At 41.8% G+C, this 23,481-nt stretch overlaps 1 protein-coding gene across 1 annotated transcript in view; it reads left to right on the forward strand.

The window, feature by feature from the left end:
• Window positions 1-21,463, forward strand: part of LOC149462176 (ferric reductase 1-like) — a 61,195-nt gene extending 39,732 nt beyond the window's left edge. Inside the window, exons 12-16 of the mRNA XM_089677266.1 lie at window positions 5,047-5,144; window positions 9,704-9,762; window positions 12,609-12,752; window positions 14,780-14,838; window positions 17,978-21,463. Of these exons, the coding sequence (XP_089533392.1) occupies window positions 5,047-5,144; window positions 9,704-9,762; window positions 12,609-12,752; window positions 14,780-14,838; window positions 17,978-18,070 (453 nt within the window). The 3' untranslated portion in view covers window positions 18,071-21,463. The remainder of the gene's footprint in view (window positions 1-5,046; window positions 5,145-9,703; window positions 9,763-12,608; window positions 12,753-14,779; window positions 14,839-17,977) is intronic.
• The last annotated feature ends 2,018 nt before the right edge of the window (window positions 21,464-23,481 follow it).

Here is a 23,481-nt window from a genome sequence, read left to right on the forward strand (position 1 = left end):
GGATTGAGACAACCCAATGATGACTTGAGCAACACATACTTTTAGTGGTTGGGGGATTTCTTGTGAGATCTCCTATGATCACAATCGGCATTGGAAATAAATTTAGTCATCTACACGATACTGGGATGGAAGTGTGGGATTCCAGTTATTCTTCAAATCCACTTTTAATAGGGCTTTCATATTAGCTAGATAGAGCTTTTAGATGTCCAATAAAAGGTGCTACCTGTGCAACTCTACTTTAAAAATGAAGTTATCAGTAACACAGGTTGGGCAATGTTTTTAGTGACTCAATGAATCCTGACTTGTATTGTGAGAAATAGTAAATCTAACCAGTTGTAAAGCACCAAAGGTTTTTCTTTCATTCTTTTTTTTTTTTCTATCTCATCGCTATCTCTATCATTCTGAATTTGCCTCAGTACTTTCCAATTTTATGTTACTGACAGTTTCACATTAAAAGGTCTTGAACCCATTAAGCAGATGTTGTCCTTCAACATAAGTGAGTACTGTGCTTGTGGAAAGTAGATACTTCTAAGTATCAGAGGCCACTCAATTAATTTCTTATTAGCAATATTAGATTTCAGGACTGCTAATCTGCTTCGTAATGATCCAACTTTGATAATCAGATTTGCATACAAGAATAAGCGGCATCTACAGTCAGGGATGGGGTATATGGACTGAGTGGACTTTCATATGTAATTCTTATGCTATATTAGTGATCTTAAGCAAGGTATTGGGGATTAGGTTAAATGAAAAGGAAAGGTTTGGAGAGTTATAAATGTGGTGTACACTTATTCACTTGTATGGAGGCTGTAGGTGGCACCTGCAGCTCAGTGTGTGGGAAAACGTCTTCTCACCATGTGTGTGCATGATGCCTAAAAGAAGAATCGGGGAACAAGGAAAAAGTGTTAATAGGTTTATTTTTGCCAATTAACAAAATGGAAGGTAAATGGTAAGAAGAGAAATCTAAATCAAATCAATATTTGGTGTGACCACACTTTGCCTTCATAACAGCATCAATTCTTCTAAGTACACTTGCACGCAGTTTTTGAAGGAACTCGGCAGGTAGGTTGTTCCAAACATCCTGGAGAACGAACCACAGATCCTCTGTGGATATAGGCTGCCTCAAATCCTTCTGTTTCTTCATGTAATCTCAGACAGACTCAATAAGGTTGAGATCAGGGTTCTGTGGGGGCCAAACCATCACTTTCAGGATTCCTTGTTCTTTAAACCGAAGATGGTTCTTAATGACATCGGCTGTATATTTGGGGTCATTGTCCTGTTGCAGAATAAATTTGGGGCCAATCATACACAAATCTTGATGATATGGCATGAAAGATAAGTATCTGCCTGTATCTCTCAGCATTGAGGACACCATTGATCCTGACCAAATCCGTAACTACTTTTAAGGAAATTCAGCCCCGAACTTCCAAGGAACCTCCACCATGCTTCACTGTTGCCTGCAGACACTTATTGTACCACTCTCCAGCCCTTAGCAAATAAACTTCCTTTTGTTGCAACCAAATATTTCAAATTTTGATTCATCAATCCAGAGCACCTGCTGTCATTTTTCTGAAACGCAGTTCCTATATTTTCATGCATAGTTGAGTCACATAGCTTTGTTTCCATGTCCTATGAACGAAAACATAGAAACTGGGGTGCAGAAAAAAGCAGCAGGTGCCCTGGATTGACGAATCAAAATTTTAATTATATTGCTGTAGCAGGAGGCAGTTTGTTCACTGAAGGGCAGGAGAGCGGTACAATAATGAGTGTCTGTAGGCAACAGTGAAACATGGTGGAGGTTCCTTGCAAGTTTGGGGGTGCATTTCCTTAAATGGTGTTGGAGATTTGGTTAGGAGCAAATGTGTCCTAACTACCTCATCATGCTATACCATCACGAAGGCGTGTGATTGGCCCCAAATTTTATTCTGCAGCATGACAACCACCCCAAAGATATAGACAATGTCATTAAGAAATATCTTTAGAATAAAGAAGGACATGGAGTCCTGGAAGTGGTGGTTGGGTTCCCACAGAACCCTGATCTTAACCTAGTCAGTCTGTCTCTCTTTCTGGGATTACAGGAAGAGACCGAACGATCTGAGACCGCCTACATCCATAGAAAATCTGTGGTTAGAAGAGCCTACCTGCCAAGTTCCTTTTAAAAACTGTGTGCAAGTGTACCTAGAAGAATTGAAGAATGGATACTGATTGGTCATCACACCAAAAATTGATTTGATTTGGATTTCTCTTCTGTTCATTTACTTTCCATTTTGTTAATTGGTATGTGTTCATAGTTTATTTTTATTTCTGAAAGCATTCTTAATTTTACTGTATTTTTTTGTACACCTTCCTAAGACTTTTGCACCATACTGTATATGTGCTGAAATATCCTTGCAATCTCATCCGAGCCATCTCCTTTTTGCGATAGGCAGTTAAATTGACACTAAAGGAATATTATTATTTAGTCATTTTTAAAAAAAATAACAAACATGTCATATTTACGTACTCTGTGCAGTGGATTTGCACAGAGCAGCGCCGATCCTCCTCTTCTCAGGTCCCCCGCCAGCGTTCCAAGCAACTTGTTATGCGGGCACTCAAGCAGACATGCTCCCAAGCCTCTGCTCCATGTGGCCATTTACACACGGAGCCAAAGCTCCGTCCCGCCTGTCACGATCGCGGCGTCAGTCTGCAGACCTGCTCACCAAACTCGTGACCGAAGGGCTAACCGCTCTACAACCGCGATGTGACGTGCGTAACAATGCTGCACCCTGCACAACGATTTTCCAGCTAATGGATACTGATCGATGTGCCAGCAGCCTGAATCGATTGTTACTGGGTCAGGTTAATTACACAATTAACCCCTTCACACTGCCACCACCTCCTTTTTGATCAGAGAAAGAGGAAACTCGCGTTCAGCTATAACACTATAATGGTTGATATAATCGACTGCATAACCCGGTCATAATACAGGCCTGTTATACAGAGGGTTAACACAAACAGTAGCGTCTCTTTAAAGGCAGGGATTTGTAAATTGCAATTAAGAGATATAGAAACAGTTCAACACTTTCAGAAAGAGAGATTTATTACTAAAAGGGTCAAACAGGTGCAATAAAAATATTTACAGAGAAGATGTAACTAATATATATATATATATATATATATATATATAAATAAAACAGCACAGCAAAGAGATAACAGGAAGAAGTTAAAGGGTTAAGTTACTTGCCATTAAGCCTTGGATGGAAGCAGACCACGTTTCAGAGCAAAAGGCACAGATCTCCCCAGGTGGTATATTGATGTTAAAAACGGGAGATCTCTTCAAACTTTACTTCTCTTAGGCTTGACAGCCTGCTTTAAAGTTTCCCAGCAGGGGGTGGTTCTGAAGTAAAAGACCAATCCCCTGTTTAGGGAGGAACCGTCAGGCGGAACCCTAAACTGGAACCAACATCTTTCATAAATCATATTCTGGTCCATAACTTTCCATCTGCACAAGCTATAGTCCACTCGCGGGTATATTATTATACAGACAAGTGTGAGGATTATTTAGATATGAATTATGAAAGTATATATTGCATGGTTCATGAGTTCTATGTTTTGGCTCCCCTGATGGTCCGAGATAAGCGAGTGACCCATCAAACTGTTCGCCCGCTCATTGGCCATTTGACTGGGTGTCCGGTTTTTATGTAAGTCTTCCATATTCCAAGATATGAGACATAGGGGAAAAATTGATTTGAGAAGTGTTTATCTAATTCTGTCACCTACGCTGAGCTAGGTTTATTAGCTCAGAGTCCCTTTCAACTCCTGGGAAGGCTCCGCTATCCCTTCACGAGGCGTGAAACTACACAGGTACTTTGGCCAGTGAGACTCCAGCTCTCTTGGGAAGGCTGGTCCTATCTCTTCCCAGGTGAGAAAGGATACAGCTTTCACAGACAGCTCGGCACTGAGCTAGAAATGCCTTGGCTGGCCAATGACTCATAAACAGTCCACACACACATCTGTCACTGTGCCTCTCAGGAAGGGAGGGGGAAGGAGAATCAGGGAATAACATGGCTACTCTTAACAAAATGGCAGACTACGTCAGTCTCTGTTGCGTATGTTTGCGACACCGCCCACTCTCTCCTCATTGGCGCACTGGCTGTGGTTGACAGCAGCGGGAGCCAATGGTTCCCGATGCTGCCTTAGCCAATGCGGAGAGGGAGTCTGGGGTAGCCGAGACTCCAGTGCACATCGCTAGATTGAGAGGGGGCTTAGGTGAATATTAGAGGGGACTAGGGGAGATGTTCAGTGTTTACAACCACTTTAAGCCATCAGTGAGAGAAACAGAATTGTGTGTGTTTTGCTGCACCAATTAGAGATTTGCCTTGAGCTCTTTTCTTGACAGATGTTCAGCAAGTAGTGGTTGCTTGTCATATTGCCCAAGTTTGATTTAAAAAAACAAGCACAATGATGTATCGCTGTATTCTTTCCAGTGACATGAAGGTAGCTTGAGTCTAGTAAATAAACCCATAATACCCTGCTATACTTGTGCAAGAAAAGGTAGAATAAAGGGTAGTCCTGTTCAGAAGATATTTGCATGCCTTCAAGACGGACGGATAATCCACAATACAATAAGTTAGTTTGCTGGGGCTATTCCTACTCCCCCATAACCTATCAAGTTAATTGGCTGAAATTATTCTAACTTTTGGCACCCCCCCATAATTTACTTCTTGCATTATATAGTAGATATTTAGTGAAATGTGTGGACACACCCTGAGTATTGCATTTGCTGGTCTTCATGTTGCCGGACCAAATTTTACTCCCCCAGGGAGATGCCTACAGATTAAAAGGACAATGCTTGGATGCTTTATTCTTTTTCTACACTTACTAGAGCAAATACTGTGTGTCTGTACAATAAAAATGTACTTCAGTATGGAATTGGGAATTGACAGGGGTGTGTCTGCATGGAAAGTGCTGCTATGGGGTACATGAAGGTAGCTTTTTTTTTTCCCTGATAAGACCTTGGAAGACCATTAGTCATGTTTGATAATGAAATGCTCTTTTGTTTTGCAGCGGGCAGGGTATCATCCGTATTTGGGCTGCATTGTTATGGCTCTGGCAGTTCTTCAGCCTGTGATTGCAATCTTCAGACCTCCGCCTTCTAGTCCCAGGTATAAAATCTGCTACAACAAATGTTTTTCAATAAAGTAGTTGTTGATGCGCCATTAGAGAAATGCAGAGGCTGCTGCTGCTAACATGCTTCTGGAAAAGGCTAACTGGTTGTCAAGCTGACCCACTGAGAGAGTTTCAGTATTTCTGATCTAGAACAAGTATTCATCAAGTTAATTCAGCCCTTCTGACATGCATGCTTGTTTCAGGTCAGCAGTTCAAGAAATTCAAGTTGGGGCAGCCAGGCAGCATTTATAAATCAGCAGTGGTAGCCTATTCATTTATTTTTTTTTTAGATTGAGGGGTGTTTTAAGGCCTCATTTTACAAGGGTGGCAGGGGACAGTAAAAACAGACAGTTAAAGCAGTAGTAAATGTTGAAGAAGAAGAAGAATAAACTCTCCCTGAAAAGTAAAGGCATAATGTTCTAGTATGCATTGCATGCTAGCACATATGTTAGCACATTCCATCTTCACCAGTTGTCCTTCTGGGTTTGCAGGCTCCGGTCACTTGAATGGCTGAGCTGCAATGAAGTCACTCCTGTGCATGCGCATGGGAGTCACGGCCAGGGCACAGAGCTCTGAAAGAACGGCACACGTATGCTGTTCCTTCAGAGTGCTTGCGCCACTGATGTCACCTGCTGCAGATCACTAGAATATCTCCTAAATGGTGCATGTTTTAGGAGATATTTAAAAATATATTTTATATTAAAAATAGAGTTTACTACAACTTTAAGCCCCATTTTACTGCCCGCTCCTTCAACTACCTACTGAAAGCATAACAATATGCAGCTGGAGGGGGTCCTACACATGTCGCAGCCACTGCAAATTTAAATTGGCATTCTAAAGTTGACAGGCGGCTTGTTAAACTCTCCCAAGATGTCAATGGGTCACAAGTGCAAGCCAGACGCATGGTTTAAGACACAGCATTTCACTACAAAACCCCTCTTCAACTGAAAAGAAAAAGTTTGAGGAGGCAACAGTATTGCCTCTTGAATACCTGGAAACCACTGCTCTACCACCCTCTAAACAGCGATCCACCATGGTTCACTTTTCTGAGGGGCGGTGGAAACTGCGAGGCCATAAAAATGTTAAGGCATAATATTATTTTAACCACTACCCTACAGGGCACTTATACCCTCTTCCTACCCAGGCCAATTTCCAGCTTTCAGCGCTGTCACATTTTGAATGATAATTGTGCGGTCATGCAACATTGTACCCATATGAAATTTTTATCATTTTTTGAGACAGATAGAGCTTTCTTTTGGTGGTATTTAATTACCTCTGGGATTTTTATTTTTTCTTAAACAATCCAAAAACCACTGAAAATTTTGAAAAAAAAAGTTTTTTCTTAGTTTTTGTTATACAGTTTTGTAAATAAGTGATTTTTCTCCTTCACTGATGTGTGCTAATGAGGCTGCAGTGATGGGCACTGATAGGCTGCACTGATGGACACTGGTGGGCACTGATGAGGAGGCACTGGTAGGTTGCACTGATGTGCACTGACAGGCATCACTGATGGACACTGATACATGACACTGATATATGGCACTGATAGGTGGCACTGATAGGCGGCACTGACTGGCACTGATAGGCCACACTGACTGACACTGATAGGTGGAACTGATTGGCAGCACTGATAGGTGGCACTGATTGGCATTGATAGGTGGCACTGACTGGCACTGATGGGTGACATTGAAAGGCAGCTCAGATGGGCACTGATATGTGGCATTGATGTGCACTGGTATGCATTGATATGTGGCATTGATGTGGCACTGATGGGCACTGGCACGTGGCACTGATGAGCACTGAAAGGTGGCACTTCTGGGGCCACACTGATCATCAGGGCACACTGATCATGAGTGCCCTGATGATCAGTGTACGTGTCCCCTCCGCGGAAAGCCGATTATTGGCTCCTCTCTCCTCTCGAGCTGTCAGCGTGACAGCTCGAGAGGAGAAAAATGCCGATAACCGGCATTTCCGTGTTTACATGTGATCAGCTGTGATTGGACACAGCTGATCACATGACCGAACTGACATCTTTGGTTCTTTCCGTGATCCGCTGTGTCCGAGGGACACAGCGGACCGGCGATCGCCGAGCTGCGCGCTCCCTGAGCCGCGCATGCACAGTGAGAATGGTAGGACGTCATATGACGTCCTATCAGAACGAGAGAACCACCTTGCGCCCGTCCTTGTACTATAGGGCAGGCGGAAGGTGGTTAAAGTAATGAGTTGTTTTAACCACTTTACAACCATGTGTCCTACGGACACAGCTGGTCACATGACACAGTAAAAGGCCAATCACAACACCCTTTTAATACATGATGAGCTGTGTCCAATGACACAGCAGATCACAAAGTAAATACAGTTGCCAGTTATCGATAGCACTTTCCTCACACTGTCACAGCGCAAGGAAAGTACTGCCGATAATCAGCAAATATCACAGAGGACACCCGCACTGATAATCGGGGAACTGATTACCAGTGCCCTGATAATCAATGCCGCTCAGTAGTGCCACCCATCAGTGCTGCCCAGCAGTGCTGCCTGTCAGTACCCTTCATTGCTGCATATTAGTTCAGCATCATCAGTGCCTCCTCATCAATGCCCACCAGTGCTGCCTCATCAGTGCAGCCTATCAGTGCCCATCAGTGTTCCCTATCCGTGTCACCTCATCAGTGCCCATCAGTGCTGCCTATCAGTTCCCATCTGTGCTGCCTATCAGTGCCTCCTCATCAATGCCCACTAGTGCTGTCTCATCAGTACAGCCTATCAGTGCCCATCAGTTTTGCCTATCCGTGCCGCCTCATCAGTGCTGTCTATCAGTGCAGCCTCATCAACGCACATCAGTGAAGGAGAAAAATTACCTGTTTGCAAAATTTTATAATAGAAACAAAGAAAAGCTTTTATTTTTCAAATTTTTTGCTCTTTTTTTATTGTTTATAGTGCAAAAAATAAAAACAGCTCTATTTGTGTGAAAAAATGTCATATGGGTACAATGTTGCATTATCGTGCAATTGCCATTCAAAGTGCAGCAGCACTGAAAGCTGAAAATTTCTGGTCACCAAGGGGGTAAAAGTGCCCGGTAGGCAAGTGGTTAAAATGCAAAGTGCACTATTGTATTCATTTTCACCAATCCAATGTGGGTACTGTAGTAAAAGCAGAAGCAAGATGAAATCTGATAACAGATTAGTGAAGTAATCAATAATAGTATTTGTAACAGGTCAGCTTCAAATGGGGAATTATTTATTGATTTTACCTGGTTTACCTAATGAGGCACATTTTTGAGCTTTTAATCCTCAATTGAGAAGGAGAACACAAAGTTCTAGGTTTGCAGGGGTTATTTCAGTACAGTGTTGAAATGCAAGATTTACCAGCCTTCTGGCTATTTGTTGCACACCTTTGTCTTAGTCCCAGCTTCTCTGCTGGGGACTGGCTGTCTCAGCCTCTGATTCAGACCCAAAATGGTTCACACCCAAACCACCTCTGTTTCTCCACAGTTGTGCAGCTCAGACAACAATCTGTTATGGCTTCTCCTGTCTGTTTCACAGCTGACTTGCCTCTCTGCTATATGTGACTTTCCCGGCATCATTTACCCCATTTACACTCTGACGCTCCTGTCGCAGTATGTGTACAGCTTTCTTTATGCCTCTTCTTGGTTTTGAAGCATCTTTTGTGCTCTAACCTCAGCGTCATCTGTTCACAGCTGGCAAGCAGCACAAGTTGAATGTTTTATGGCATAAGGCGATAAAGTTGATCCCAAACTGAAAATAACAGGTCTTCAAAGTACCAAGTCTGTATTTTGTAGAAAGTACAGTGTAATACCTGCTGTTGCCTTTTTTCAGTACTGCTTGAATCAAAATAAACTATTACCAAAAAGGTATAATTGTGTACAGTCCAGGGGCAGACTGACCATTTGGGAACTCGGGCTCTGCCCGGGGGCCTGGGGTCAGTAGGAGGCCCCATGAGGTGCCCCTGGTACTTTTTTGGGTGTGATTTGAGTGTGGGTGAGGACACAGGGGCCCCATGATCTCTTGTTGCCCGGGGGCCCCATGAGTTGTCAGTGCACCCCTGGTACAGTCCTTCTTGCCTGCCACTCTGCAGTACATTGTGCCCCAGTAGAGGGTATGTAGGCTTCATGCAAATACAGATTTTTAGAATCTCATGTCTAGGTCAGGCATATTCCTGTCTACTTATCATTCTGAGTGGGACAGTTGTTTAGACAGATTTGAAATCCTCCTTTTTTTTAGGCTCTGTTTGCATATGGGCATTTTTGAATCACAGGTAGAATTACCATGATTTGTCCCGGGATTTCAAAAAACTCTAAATTTGTGTTTTGCGATTTGTCATTTTAGCATTTTAAAGTGCTATTCATTTTAATGGTACCTAAAAACGCGCTGCAGTTCTGCTGTAATTGTGTGATTCAAAACTCCCATATGTAAGCAGAGCCTAAGTAAGCCAATAATGTCTGGTTACTGGTTGGTCTGGTTACATACAACTGTTCAACTACAGTATATTCATTTCCTATATATTTTCAAATTTTACAAAATGTTTTTTGTTGATATAGGAGATCTATTTTCAACTGGACACACTGGGGAGGAGGCACAGCTGCCAGAATTATAGCAGGTATGCCATATTATATATGGTTTATACTCTTCACCTTCCACGGCATTGATGGGATTTCAGCATGTGTTGTAGGACAGATGCTGCTTACTGTCAGGTGCATTCAGCCTGCATTTGACATCAGTTTGAGACGCTTCTGAGGTCATTGACAGTTGGCCTTCTTTAGACCTGCAGTTGATCTTCTATGCTGCGGCAACCTGCCTCAAACTGCTTTGTGCAATACCATTGACTTGTATGAGGAGAGCAGCAGTTCTGGCACAAACAAAAGCCCCTAGACACAGGCCATAAGGTTCACCACTGATGTTACATGGGAAGAGGGGGTGGGTCAGATTTGTACAGACAACCGTGCCACCTAAATATTTAGTTTTGTTTTTTTTTTAAACATACCTGCTTAAGTTTGACTGAGCAAGCATATATTAAACATGTACAAGCATTATATTATTTCTGTATATATTTTCTTCATTTAGTACAAAATAGATTTTTTTCCATTGAGTAGATAATGACATCTTGAAAATGTAATATATTTATTATTACCTTTTCCAACTACCAGATGGGGCTGGGGGCTCTGTTTTCATGATTACCAGCTTAACTTAGGCTATGTTCACACTAGCTCTGTCAGCAGGTATCAGACAGGCGTTTGGGAAGTGTTTTTAACGCTTCTCAAACGCCTCTGAAAATTCTGCACACGGCAGCACACAGTGCTGTTTACACGGAAGCGTTAGCGTCACGGCAAAACGGACACCTCTGATCGAGTCAGGAGGAGTTGAAGCCTCCCATTCAAGTCTATGGTGCCGCTCCGCAAACGCCTGGCCAGAGTTTTTGGTGCAGTTGCGATGCAGTTGCGAGACGTTTGTGGAGCATTAACACCATTTAAACTTCATTATAGGCGTTTGTCAAGCGTTAAAACCGCACCACAAACACCTACCAACCGCCTCAAAACCGCGCATAGGGCGTTTTTGGAGCGTTTGCGGAGCGTTAAAATTGCTTGTCAAATTCTATAGGGGCATTTGGCAAGAGTTAGAAATAAAGTCAAGTGTGAACGTGCCCTTAAAGCTGAATTTCCCCTATTGGGTGAAGCTCCACTTTAAGGCCCCTCCCCCACGCTAGAAGATTTGGCACTTTTTTGTTGTGGGGGGAGCAGATAACTGGTTTTGACAGGTACGCACTGCCATTTCCGCTCCGACCGCCAAGGCGATCAGAGCGGAAGTTCTCATCCCCCTCAACCACCCCTCCCTCCCTGCAGTCATCTGGGACATGTCCCAAAAGACTGTGGGACCATTCAAAATGCGCAGTGCAGCATGCGCAGTGAAGCTGCAAACTGTCATAGCCGGGTGCCCACAGTTAATATACTGGTGCCTGGAACCAAGAGGGGTGGAGAACTCCCCTGGTGAGCACCTCCTTGGATCCTGGGACAGGTGAGTGGATGTTTATTAAAAGTCAGCAGCTACAGTTTTTGTGGCTGCTGATTTAACTGACTGGAGCTCTGTTTTGACTGCTTTATTGGAGAAAAAAAAAGTTTGCTTACAAGCCTTAGTGTTACTAACCCAGGACCCTGCATTCACTATATCTGATCTCCCACATTACACACAACATGGAAATGCAATTATTTTAGTAAATATAAACTGCAAAATGCCTTTTCTCATCAGCAGTTAGAGCAATCTTTTTTGACTTCTAACAGTGTCCAGCAGAACACTGGTTAACGCTTGTAGGAGGAGTTTTCATTCTCCCCTGATTGTCCTATGAGGCTGCAGTACCCCTGACCCTCTATCTGGACAGCATTGATTGGCCCAGTACTGATCACAGGCACTCTTCCAAGAAAAAGAAAAAACTCTAGCAATACACCCCAAACCAAGCATGTCTAGCATGCCCCCAAGGCTCTGTTCTATCAGCAGATGCAGAGGATTAATTCCTTAGGTTCCACAGTGAGTATAACAAGCATGCTTTACTACATATACAGAGTGATATTTACTGTTGAGGGTTTAGTAACCCTTTAAAGCTGAACTTTGGAGAAACAAAAAATTGATGTTTGCTGTTTAAAAAATCGCTAATGGTAGGTTCATCCAACCTGTACATTGCGCTGAAATTACGATACTGAATGTCACAGTCCCGTGTACAGAGTTTCATATGGAAAGCAAACAAAACTTGCATAGCAAATTGCAGCCCCAATATATATCCATGATAGGGGTCTGCTCCACAGCAGGGACAAGAAGTAGGTGGCATACAGAGAGGAACAGAAGTATTTGAACACCCTGCGGTTTTGCAAGTTCTCCCACTTAGAAATCATGGAGGGGTCTGAAATTCACATTGTAGGTGCATTCCCACTCTGAGAGACAGAATTTAAAAAAAAATTCAGGAAATCACATTGTATGATTTTTAAAGAATTTATTTGTCTTGCACTGCTGAACATAAGTATTTGAACACCTGAGAAAATCAGTGTTAATATTTGGTACAGAAGCCTTTGTTTGCAATTACAGAGGTCAAACGTTTCCTGTAGTTCTTGACCAGGTTTGCACACACTGCAACAGGGATTTTGGCCCACTCCTCCACACAGATCTCCTCTAGACGGGGGCCGGTACTCAGATCTGTCATCGGCCGTGTCCGAGGTACCGCGTGAACTGCGCATGTGCGGGAGGACGCCAAATGGTGTACACCCCGGAAAGCTAAACCATTTTTGCGGCCGCCAAACGGCTATAGGCCGGGCGGCTAATGGTTAAACAACATGTGTTCAGAATTGTGGTGTCACTGCGTAATGACAATCTTTATAGAAAAAATAGTTTAGGGAATCTAAACTTTTAATATGCATTTGATTTTCATTGAAAAAAAGTATATTTTTTTCCTTTTTATTGTAGTGGCTGCAATCTTCTTGGGTATGGACTTGCAGGCTCTGGATCTCCCAGATCCTTGGGACACCTACACCATGGTTGGCTTTGTTCTATGGCATGTCTGCATAGACATCTTGCTGGAGCTGCACAGTTTCTGTCACCTGCGCCATGGTGAGTTTTGTTGACAGCAGTCTCTTCTGACTATTACGATCACAGAACCTGTTTTTTAAGCTAGAAGAATGAATGAAAGGAAAATATATATATATAATTATAGTTTTAAGTAGCTGTGAAGAAATGCTGTAAAAAATTATTTTAAAAAATTATATATATATATATATATATATATATATATATGTATAAAAATTCATTTTTGTTTATTTTTATCAATTGACAAAATGCAAAGTGACAAACAGAAGAAAAATCTAAATATAATTATTTGGTTGTGACTACCCTTTGACTTCAAACCAGCATCAATTCTTACACTTGCGCACTCTGTACACTTGCACAGCTAGGGATTTTGTAGGATTAGAGTCAGGAGTATGATTAACCAGTTACAAAAAGCAGGTGCTAATGATCAATTTTATGTGTAGGTTGAAATGCAGTCGTTAACAGAAACAGCTCTGTAGGAAGCTTAAAACTGGGTGAGGAACAGCCAGACTCTGCAACCAAGATGAGGTTGTGGAAGGCAGTTTCATATTACAGGTCATACACCATGGCAAGACTGAGCACAGCAACAAGACACAATCGGCAAGGTCTCTCCAAGGCAAAGATTTCAAAGCAGACTTGGGTTTCAAGGTGTGCTGTTCAAGCTCTTTTAAAGAGCCACAAAGAAATCGGCAATAAAGAGGACCTTAGACACAGTGGTCGGTTAGAAAACTTAGTGTAGCAGCTTAAAGACACATTGTACTTCCTTGCGACATCGGAAGATGGCCAACAATCAGCACAGAACTGGTGGAAACCAGTGGAACCCAGGTACAACCATCTATTGTCTGGAGAAGTCTGACCATAAGTATCCTTCATGAAAGAATTGCCGCCAAAAAGCCATTCGATGTGCAAACAGGCTAAGCAACTCAACTATGCATAAAAACCTAGGAACTGGGGGTGCAGAAAAAAAGGCATCAGGTGCTCTGGATTGATGAGTTACAATTTTAAATACATGGCTGTAGCAGGAGGCAGTTTGTCCAGTGAAGGGCAGGAGAGCGGTACAATGAGTGTCTGCAGGTAAAAGTGAAACATGGTGGAGGTTCCTTGCAAGTTTGGAGCTGCATTTCTGCAAATGGTATTGGAGATTTCATCAGGATCAATGGTATCCTCAATGCTGAGAGATATAGAGAGATACTTATCCATCATGCCATGTGTGATTGGCCCCAAATGTATTCTGCAGCAGGACAGCCACCCCAAACACAAAGCCAATGTCATTAAGAACTATCTTCAGTATAAAGAAGGACCAAGAGCCCTCAAAGTAATGGTTTGGCCTCACAATGATCTTCGCATCATTGAGTCTTTCTGTGATTAAATGAAGAGACAGAATGATTGGAGGAAGCCTACATCCACAGATGGTCTGTGATTAGTTCTCGAAGATGTTTGGAACAACCTGCCTGCTGAGTTTCTTCAAAAACTGTGTGCAAGTGTACCTGGAAGAATTGATGCTGTTTTGAAGGCACAGGATGGTCACATCAAACAATGATTTGATTAGGATTATTTCCCCTCTGTTAATTTCCTTTCCATTTTGTTCATGGATAAAATAAACTATTTATTTCTGATAACCTTTTTATTTTACAGCATTTTTTCACACCTGCCTAAAACATTTGCACAGTAGTGTATATATTTTATTCTTAACTTTTCTAAACCTATGTTTAGCTAAGCTTTATAGAATTATTCCAGACCTGTAAATTTGTTCCCCTGGCTTTAGTACAAAATAAGACAAACCTCTGGTATGGATCTTGTGACCTTTTTTGGACAACACAACCATCTCCTGACTTCACTGTGACTGATGTCTAGAATAGCTACACCTGTCATAATTGCTGCACTGTAATAGCTGTCTTAGTTGCCTTGCATGTGAATGAAATACTTTTTGTGTTAATGTAGTCTGCGGATTAATGACCTATCTTACACAAGTCAATCATATTTATTATTTTAAAATACTTTTATATTTTTGTGAATATACACAAATGTTTTACTTTTTCTGCTTCTCACAGAATCTGGAAAAGCAGATGATCAGACTCTGATGCTAAATCCTTCCTTTACTGGGGAAGAGGTAAGTCTCTTGCTGAAAGTCATAAATGCGTTCAACACCTGTAGACCTTTTGTAAATGTTTCTATTGTAAAAAGCCTGCATATTCCTCCCTAGCAATTGGCTGAAATTACAGGTGTACCTCAGTTTACAAACGCCTCGGTTAATGTAATTTTCAGTTTGCAAATGAATATACATTGAAAATAATGCTTCTGTTTACAAATTTTTTTCGCAATACAAAGTGTATGTCGGTACCGATTTATAAATGCAATTGCCAGCTTTTTTTTTTTTCACTATAGCTCACAGGATTACCTGTCACTTCCCCCGGAGTTAAAGGAAGCTTTGTTTATTTTAAGAAACTAAAAGGAAGCATTGTTTCTTTTGATTTGGGGAAATAAACTAAAAGGACACTTTCTATCTTTTAACTGGGGGGAAAGTGACAGCTGAATCTCTGAGCTATAGTTTAACCGCCTCCATCCCGCCCACCATATAGTGTAATGACGGGCGCAAGGCGGTTCTCTCATTCTGGGAGGACGTCATATGACTTTGTCCCATTTTAACCACGCATGCGCAGCTCCAGGGGCACGCAGCTTGCTGATTGGTGGTGCGCTGTGTCCCTCGGAAAGAGCCAAAGATGTCGGCTTGGTCATGTGATCAGCTGTGTCCAATCACAGCTGATCACATGTAAATTGGGAAACGCCAGTTATCTGCATTTCTCTCCTCACGAGCTGTCACGCTGACAGCTCGAGAGGAGAGCACAGCCGGTAATCGGCATCCCTCAGAGGGGACATGTGCACTGATCATCAGGGCACTGATGATCAGTGTGCCCTGATGATCTGTGTAGCCCCAGCAGTGCCACCTGTCAGTGTCCATCAGTGCCAGTTGTCAGTGCTCATCCATGCCACCTGCCAGTGCCCATCAGTGCCACATCAATGCCACATATCAATGCCTACCAGTGCACATCAATGCCACATATCCATGCCCATCTGAGCTGCCTTTCAGTGTCACCCATCAGTGCCAGTCTGTGCCACCTATCAGTGCTTCCAATCAGTGCCTCCTATCGGTGCCAGTCAGTGCCGCCTATCAGTGTGCATCAGTGCCCGTCTGTGCCACCTAACAGTGCCAGTCAGTGCCATATATGAGTGCTGCCTTTTGTGCCCATCAGTGATGCTTGTCAATGCTCATCAGTGCCACCTATCAGTGCCCATCACTGCAGCCTCATTAGCGCAAATCAGTGAAGGAGAAATATCAAATTATATAACAAAAACTAAGAAAAAACTTTTTTTTGTTCAACATTTTCAGTGGTTTATGGTTTGTTTAGGAAAAAATAAAAAAACCTAGAGATGATTAAATACCACCAAAATAAAGCTCTATCTGTCACAAAAAAATGACAAAAATTTCATATGGGTACAGTGTTGTATGACCGCGCAATTGTCATTCAAAGTGTGACAGCGCTGAAAGCTGGAAATTGGCCTGGGCAGGAAGGGGGCATAAGTGCCCTGTAGCAAGTGGTTAAAAATCAGCACCATAATAAATTAAAAAAATGGCGTGGTGAAAATGTTCCAATGGGGACACTAGTTCTGGTGACCTGGGTGTCTCCCAAGGAATTTCCATAATTTGCAGGGATTTCCTTTTACTTCCTGTTTGGCTATGGGACAGGAAGTGAAGGTAAATCTCCTCAATGGAACACAGATAACAAAAAAAAAATCTGATAGGGGTTATAACCCTCCTTTACTCTATCCAAAATAGGGGGAAAAAAGCTTTGCCTATTGTTCTACTTTAATTCAGATTGTCATTCTTCAAACTTGGGTTAAAAAGCGAAGAAAAAAAGTTAAAGGTTGATTGTTTGCTGTAGAATAGCTCAGACAGTTTTCAAGTGGCCCCTTTGAGGTAGGGTGTCCTTTGCATGCGAAGTACCTGTGCAGGCAAACAGCGGTGCCATTAAGTCTTAATGGCACTCCAATGCACCTTGCTAACACATGAGCCAAAATGAATGGTAACAAAACTATGCATTTTGGTGCATTTTCATTTGTAGAGCTTTAATCCCAGTTCCAGACAAAACTTACTTTGTTTGAAATATCATGTAATCAGGATTTCCTAACCAGGGTTCTCTGGAACCCTAGGGTTCCTCCAGAGGTTGCTTGGGGTTCCTTGAGCAATGAGCAATTTCTTCCTCTCAGATAAGTTCCCACTTATACCATTGATCTTTTTAGCTATCTGTAAGGGGGTAATGGGTGGAACAGTGGCTTAGTGGTTAGCACTTCTGCCTTGTAGTATTTGGACCACGGCACCTCCTGCATAGAGTTTGCATGTTCTTCTTGTGTTTGTGTGGGTTTCCTCCCACACTCCAAAGACATGCTGGTAGGTTAATTGGCTCCTGTCTAATATTGTCCTAGTTTCATCCATGGCCATGTGGGATCTCCTGCATGGTAGGGGTTGGGGAAAGACCTGGCAACCTACTCTGTAAAAATAGTTGGGGAAAGACCTGGCAACCTACCCTGTAAAAATAGTTGGGGAAAGACCTGGCAACCTACCCTGTAAAAATAATTGCTAAGAGAATTAATGGAAAAAGTCGCTTACGAGTGATGGTCCATGCAATCACCAAGGGTTGGATACAACTGAATGGATAGATAGAAGGGGGTAATTCTTCCCAATGATCACAGGTGTAAGGGGCATTCTTCTCACTGACCATCAAACTGATGAATCATGAGTTGTACATATAGTGATTTTTAGCTGGGGTTCCCTGAGAAATGTATTTCAAGTGTTCCTCTGTGTTGAAAAGGCTGAGAAATGCTGATGTAAAGAGTTAAAGCCCCCGCTGGGTTTTATTGCTGGAAGGACAGGAAGATATGTGAAATCTCTCTAAAGTTGGGAAGGTTTAGAATTCCTGACAAAACTTTATTGCTGTTTGTCTTCCTGTCTTTGTCACAATTTTAACTCGCACTATCCAAAACATAAACTCTTTGACTGGAGCTTGGTTGAGTTCAGTCTGTTCTCCCATTTTGTGATCAGCATCACTCTTGGACTTTATTATGAGGTTTCCTGCTTAGACTTCACCACTTGTAATTCACATACTCTGCAGCAGGGGGCACTGCTGTCTCTTCTTGTGTTGGGTGTCCTGATTGATCCCTCTTATGCCTGACTGTTGTTTTTGTATTGCCAGGGACACACCTTTAAGAAGATTGTGCTGACAATATACATCTGCGGAAACTTTGCCTTTTTGATAACATTCCTGGCTGCAATCTACCAACTTTGACCACATTCAGGAAATCGTGCCTTTATTGCTGCTGTAACTGTGCAAACCTGCTTAGCGTCTGCCTGCATGTCATACAGATCTAGACAGATGATGATGCTGTGGTCAGGATGGCTCCAAGCTGCCGTTCGATACATTTGTAATGCACTTCAATTCTTCAATTGACTGTTTAACCAAATCATGAAGTGCCTTTTAAAAAGTGAAAATCATGCATTGGTCATTATGTTTTTCTTGGGTAAGGTATGCTGTTCAGGTGGTTTTCAGTGAATAGAATCTTATCTGTTCATATGAATTCTGAATATTTGTAGTTTGCCAACAGCAAAAGAGATCCTGTTTCCAAGCAAACAGAAGTTGAAAGGAACCACTAGCTGAGAGAGATATGTAGACTGTGGGGGTTATTTACTAAAACTGGAGAGTGCAAAATCTGTTGCAACTTTGCATAGAAACCAATCACCTTACAGGTTTTATTGTCAAAGCTTAATTGAACAAACTGACGTTAGAAGATGATTGGCTAACAAGCACAGCTGCACCAGATTCAGAGAGCACCAGTTTTAGTAAATCTCCCCGTCATCACTGAACTCCTTAAAATTCTAGTTGCCTGGCTGGCTTGGGGCTTCACAACTTGAGTTGGACTCCCAAAACAAGCATGTGGAAAGTCAAATTGTAGATCCCTATCTGCTTACTTTATCCTGGTTCAGAAGTATTGAAGCCATTAGATAAATATAACTTTCAGGACAGTTGAGCTGTGGTTTCCTCCATAGAACCCCCACCTGTTACATTTTAATTTTCATAATCATTGCACCATTTATTTGAAAGTACCTATTTGACAACATAATACATATTTGCCAGTCTGATAAAAGCGAATACCTAACTGCTATGAGTTATATTACATAGGTACTTTCAGGCCCATTAACACCTTTTGTGTTGCACGTGTATGAGCCCCACACATGTATGAGCACTGTGCAACAGATCGACCATAAAATCAGCCATGCACTGTTTTTTATTTTTCCTTTTCTTTTTTCTCTGATGCAGCACACAGCAGTGCATAGTAATGTGTTGTGGTACGTTGCAATGCATAAGCTGCGAAAGTGCGTTGGATTAATCATTGACAATGAATGACACTGCAACTTGTGTTGTTGCCGTGAATTACGGTAACTAGTGCATTTCTACAGCACACCACACTAAATGCTGTGACTAGGCTGTTAGTCTTGACAGCTAATGCTGCACATTGTCATTTGACTTGTAAGATGTCAGTCTGAATAGTCTAGTCGGGTGTTTTTTATCCTAAAATTAATCCATTCATACAGTTGATAGCCAGCTGCTATATTTTTCCCCAATTTGTCACCAATGTGGTTAGGTCTACTTGGGGATGGGGGAGTCCTAGAGTGGCACTTCTGGCAACTCAACTTGTATTGTTCAGGCACTACAGTATCAAAAGATCTCCCATTAGGTAGCTCAATGAGGAAATCATGCTGGGTGATGGATTCTTTTCAATGTAATATTAAAGAAAATGATGTGTGAAAAAGGTGACACTTGAATATCTGAAGGGTATCCATCAAGCTGTTCTTTTCCACCCAAAGCTAAAATGTTGCTGGGAAACAATTATGTTGCTGGGAAACAAACCCCCATTTTTTTATTTATTTATTTTTACCCCTGCTTACTGGGTTGTGGGTTGTCCTCAATCCTGATACTCATCCATCCAACAGACACAGAATTGTCCTGCTGAGATCCTCTCCTCTGCTTTCATCGCTCGGATCCTGCACTGCCATGTTCTTGCGAGACATCATCAGCAGGCTGCCGCTTTTTGTGGCCTTAGCATGTGGGCCTTCCTATAACTCACCGCTAGTCACACCCCCTCTTCTTTTCGTGAATGAAAGACAGTGCCTTCTTGGATATGTGACGCGCATATCCATGGAGGCACAGTGCATGTCATTCACCTACATATTTGGTGCAGTTAAACCTATACTATAGTCCCTCTGTCTTGGCCTGCAGCCCCCCTGCCAGTCTTACACTTCCCTTCCCCCAATCCAGAAGAATATTGCTCATTAGATCACACAACCACTTGTCCAAATGGTTCTGGTTGGGTTGGCGCATGTGTCCGGCACTCCCATTCAATCCTTTGACACAGGTGTGGGTCTGTTAGGAACTTTTTGACAGGCAACTGTGTGCTTTAGTCAGTAATGTATATCTCTTGATCCAGGACAGAAAGGGTGAATATAATGTAAGTATAACTGCATCCAAGATATGCAGTTTTACTTTAAAGCTACCCTTTAATGGATATTTTAGACCAGGGTGGGCAAACTAATATGGAATTCAGGAAGTGTAAGTGTGTCCAATCCAGGAGCCAGCACCATTTTTTTTAGGAGCAAACTTTATTGACCACAAGTAGAGAGAACCTCCAAAAGTTAGGTGCCCGCTGTAATTTGTAAAGAGCGTTGGATACCTGGCTCCTGATAATTGTCCAGCTCTATTTTAGGCTTTATTTGTAAAATTGGTCCGTAGCCTATCAGATGTCCTTTACTCATGAAACCCTTCAAACTATACAGGTGTGTGTCTGTGTATATCTAGTCAAACATTGGCCTATCTGGGTTGGGGCAGGTGTCCTTCTCTATACGTGTGTAGCTTGCTTAACCTTGGAATCCATTTTGATGGTTTACATCTTATGAAACTCAAAAAACAGTATGAAGTATATTGTATAAAACAAATCCGTAATTTAATCCTGCTCATGAAATTGTTTGCTTTACAAAGCAGTTAAAGTGTTACTAAACCCAGGACCCTGCAGTCACTATATCTGGTCTCCCACAGTACATAGAACATGGAAGTGCAATTATTTTAGTAAATATAAACTGCTACGGGATTAACCCCTTAGGTTCCACAGTGAGTATAACAAGAATGTTTTACTGCATATACAGACTGATTTTACTGTTGTGGGTTTAGTAACACTTTAAACTCCTTTGTATTCACTGGCACAAGTTGTGTATGAAAATTGTGCTAATAAGCAAACTTCTGGTAGCCCATAGCAATCAGTCAACATTCATTTTTTTTTTTTTTAACTGAGGAAATGGTAGTTGGTACTGATTTTTGTTGCCTGCAGGCAACAAGAATGTCCATTATCACTTTTTATACAAAAGCCCTAAATTACCTTAAATTGGACTACTGAATTTTTATAGATTTACTGATTTTAATAAAATGCTCAGGAAATATAAAAATCGTTTAAATAATTTATTTGAAATGTCTTTTTATATTTGGTATACAGGTTTGTAGTACTCCAGAGACTCCTGGTCTCCCTGACATGTTGTATATGAACTATCAATGCAGGCTGTTAATATTTGTACAAATTTGATATGTAAAATAAAGTTTTACATGTACAAGTGCTCATACCTGTACAGAAATTCAGATTCTATGTGGATTCCTTTTCCTGTTCTTAGACATTTTAAAGGGGCAAAAGAAGGGTATAGAAGAGCTTTCATTAGATTACTAATCAAGTTTATGCTAGAAGATATATTTTAAACTTTATTTTTTGTGTGTTGTGTGTGTGTGTATGTGTGTGTTTTTTGCTGTGTTTTTTTTTTGCAATAGTTTCTCAAAGTTTATACATATTAGTGCAGTTGTTGATGAGCCCATGAGGGCATTAAAACATTTAAACGCGCAGATTCCATATAGCCTTGAAACAAGTTTTTGGTGTGCTTTTGACAGATTTTAAAGCCCCTGGAAAACAAAACAAAAAAAATCTTTATTCTCTTTTCATGGTGCTAGAGGGGCAGGACTAAGCATAAATAAGTCTTGCACTGCTTTTCAGTGGTGGCTGTGAGAAACAACATTTATATCTGAAGCTAAAATTCAAGTAATGGTGATTCCAGCAACAAAGCTGGAAAAATGTCTGTGGTTACATCTAAATATCCACTAGTCTCTCTCTCTCTCTCTCTCTCTCTCTCTCTCCCCTACACTTTCTTTCTCTCTTGCCATGTTTTTTTTATTTATTATTCTCGTTCGCTTGTCTGCCACTCTTTCCTCCTCTCTCCAATGAAGAGTCTGAATTACTCTCTGCATACTGCTATACACCTTTACTTGTTTTAAGCAAACGTTTGCTAAGATTTTCTTGGTTTGCATATATTGCAATACATGTTCAAGCTGGCCAACTATATTATAGTAACAGAAGCATACATAGCTACAGAATCTGGTCTAGTCACTGACCTGCACTGGGGCGGACTGACCATCTGGAAACTCGGGCACTGCGCGAGGGCCCGGGGTCAGTAGGGGGCCCTATGAGATGCCCCTGGTATCTTTTTCATAGGCTTTTTTGAGTTTGGGCAAGCACACATGGGCCCCATGATCCCCTATTACCTGGGGGTCCCATGAGTTGTCCGTCCGCCCCTGGACCTGAACCATACAGAAGAACTGTAGAAATTAATTTGAGCACAAACATTTCTTTAGTTCTGCTGTGTGGCTAGTGAGGGATCACTTTGATGTAAAACACCTGTATTGCAATATATGCAAGCAAAGTATCTGTTTTTATGCAAATATTGGCTAGAAATATATAAAGGTATGTATTTGTGTGCAGACAGCTAATTTAGGAAATGTAATGGTGATTCAGAGAAAGTTTGCACATACATGCTCCATTTACCAAATATTTTCAGATTTTTAAATATTTAAGTATGGCTTTCTTGACTCTACCTCTTAAGAGTCACAGGAGTACATTTACTTCTGTTCTCCTGTATCAGTACATTTACTTCTGTTCTCCTATCTCCTAGGGTCAAGAACTAGCAGGGCAGTAGGCTGCTATCAGCTGGCAGGGCAAAGCCATTCCAGGCTCCGGAAGGATCCTGACAATATTATCAGGATCCGCTTGGCTGCCTGACCTGCCTCCTCCCCAGCTTGGCACTTCAGTGAGTGCTGGAGGAGCAGAGTGGTGACTGAGAGTCACTGCTTTCTGCTGCAATCAGACAGCTGAGTGATCAGTTCTTGGTCTTGGAGGAAGCGCAAGGCATCTTTATTGTGACAACAATGCTGCAAGTAGGGTTTTTTTTTTAGCTTTTTTTAAGCAACCCCAAATAAAAGTTTTCCTTATTAAGTAAAATTTGAGATTTGGGCATCCTCAACAAGCCCATGAAAAGGCAAGAAAAAAAGAAAAACCTCCTTACTGGATGGGTAAAGAGCAATGGAAGTGCTGACATCTTTTTTATTTCTTTTTTTGAAAAAAATGTTTCTCCAGGTTCCCTTCCCTGCTGGCTCATGTCAGAAGGCCTAGGCATCTGGTCACGTGACTCCTGCTTAAGAAGCTGCTTGTATACAGCTCAAATAGTTTTTTTACACATGAGCACAGAAAGAAGCCTGAAGCAGAACTTTCTCCAGGAAAGAATTTCTGTTACTCCTATCTTCCCACCCAGCAAGACAAAAATATTTTTTGGTTAACA

The sequence above is a fragment of the Staurois parvus genome, unplaced genomic scaffold (genome assembly GCF_062004578.1).
Source record: "Staurois parvus isolate SC_StPar_1 unplaced genomic scaffold, SC_StPar_1.0 ptg000183l, whole genome shotgun sequence".
NCBI classification, from domain to species: domain Eukaryota; kingdom Metazoa; phylum Chordata; class Amphibia; order Anura; family Ranidae; genus Staurois; species Staurois parvus.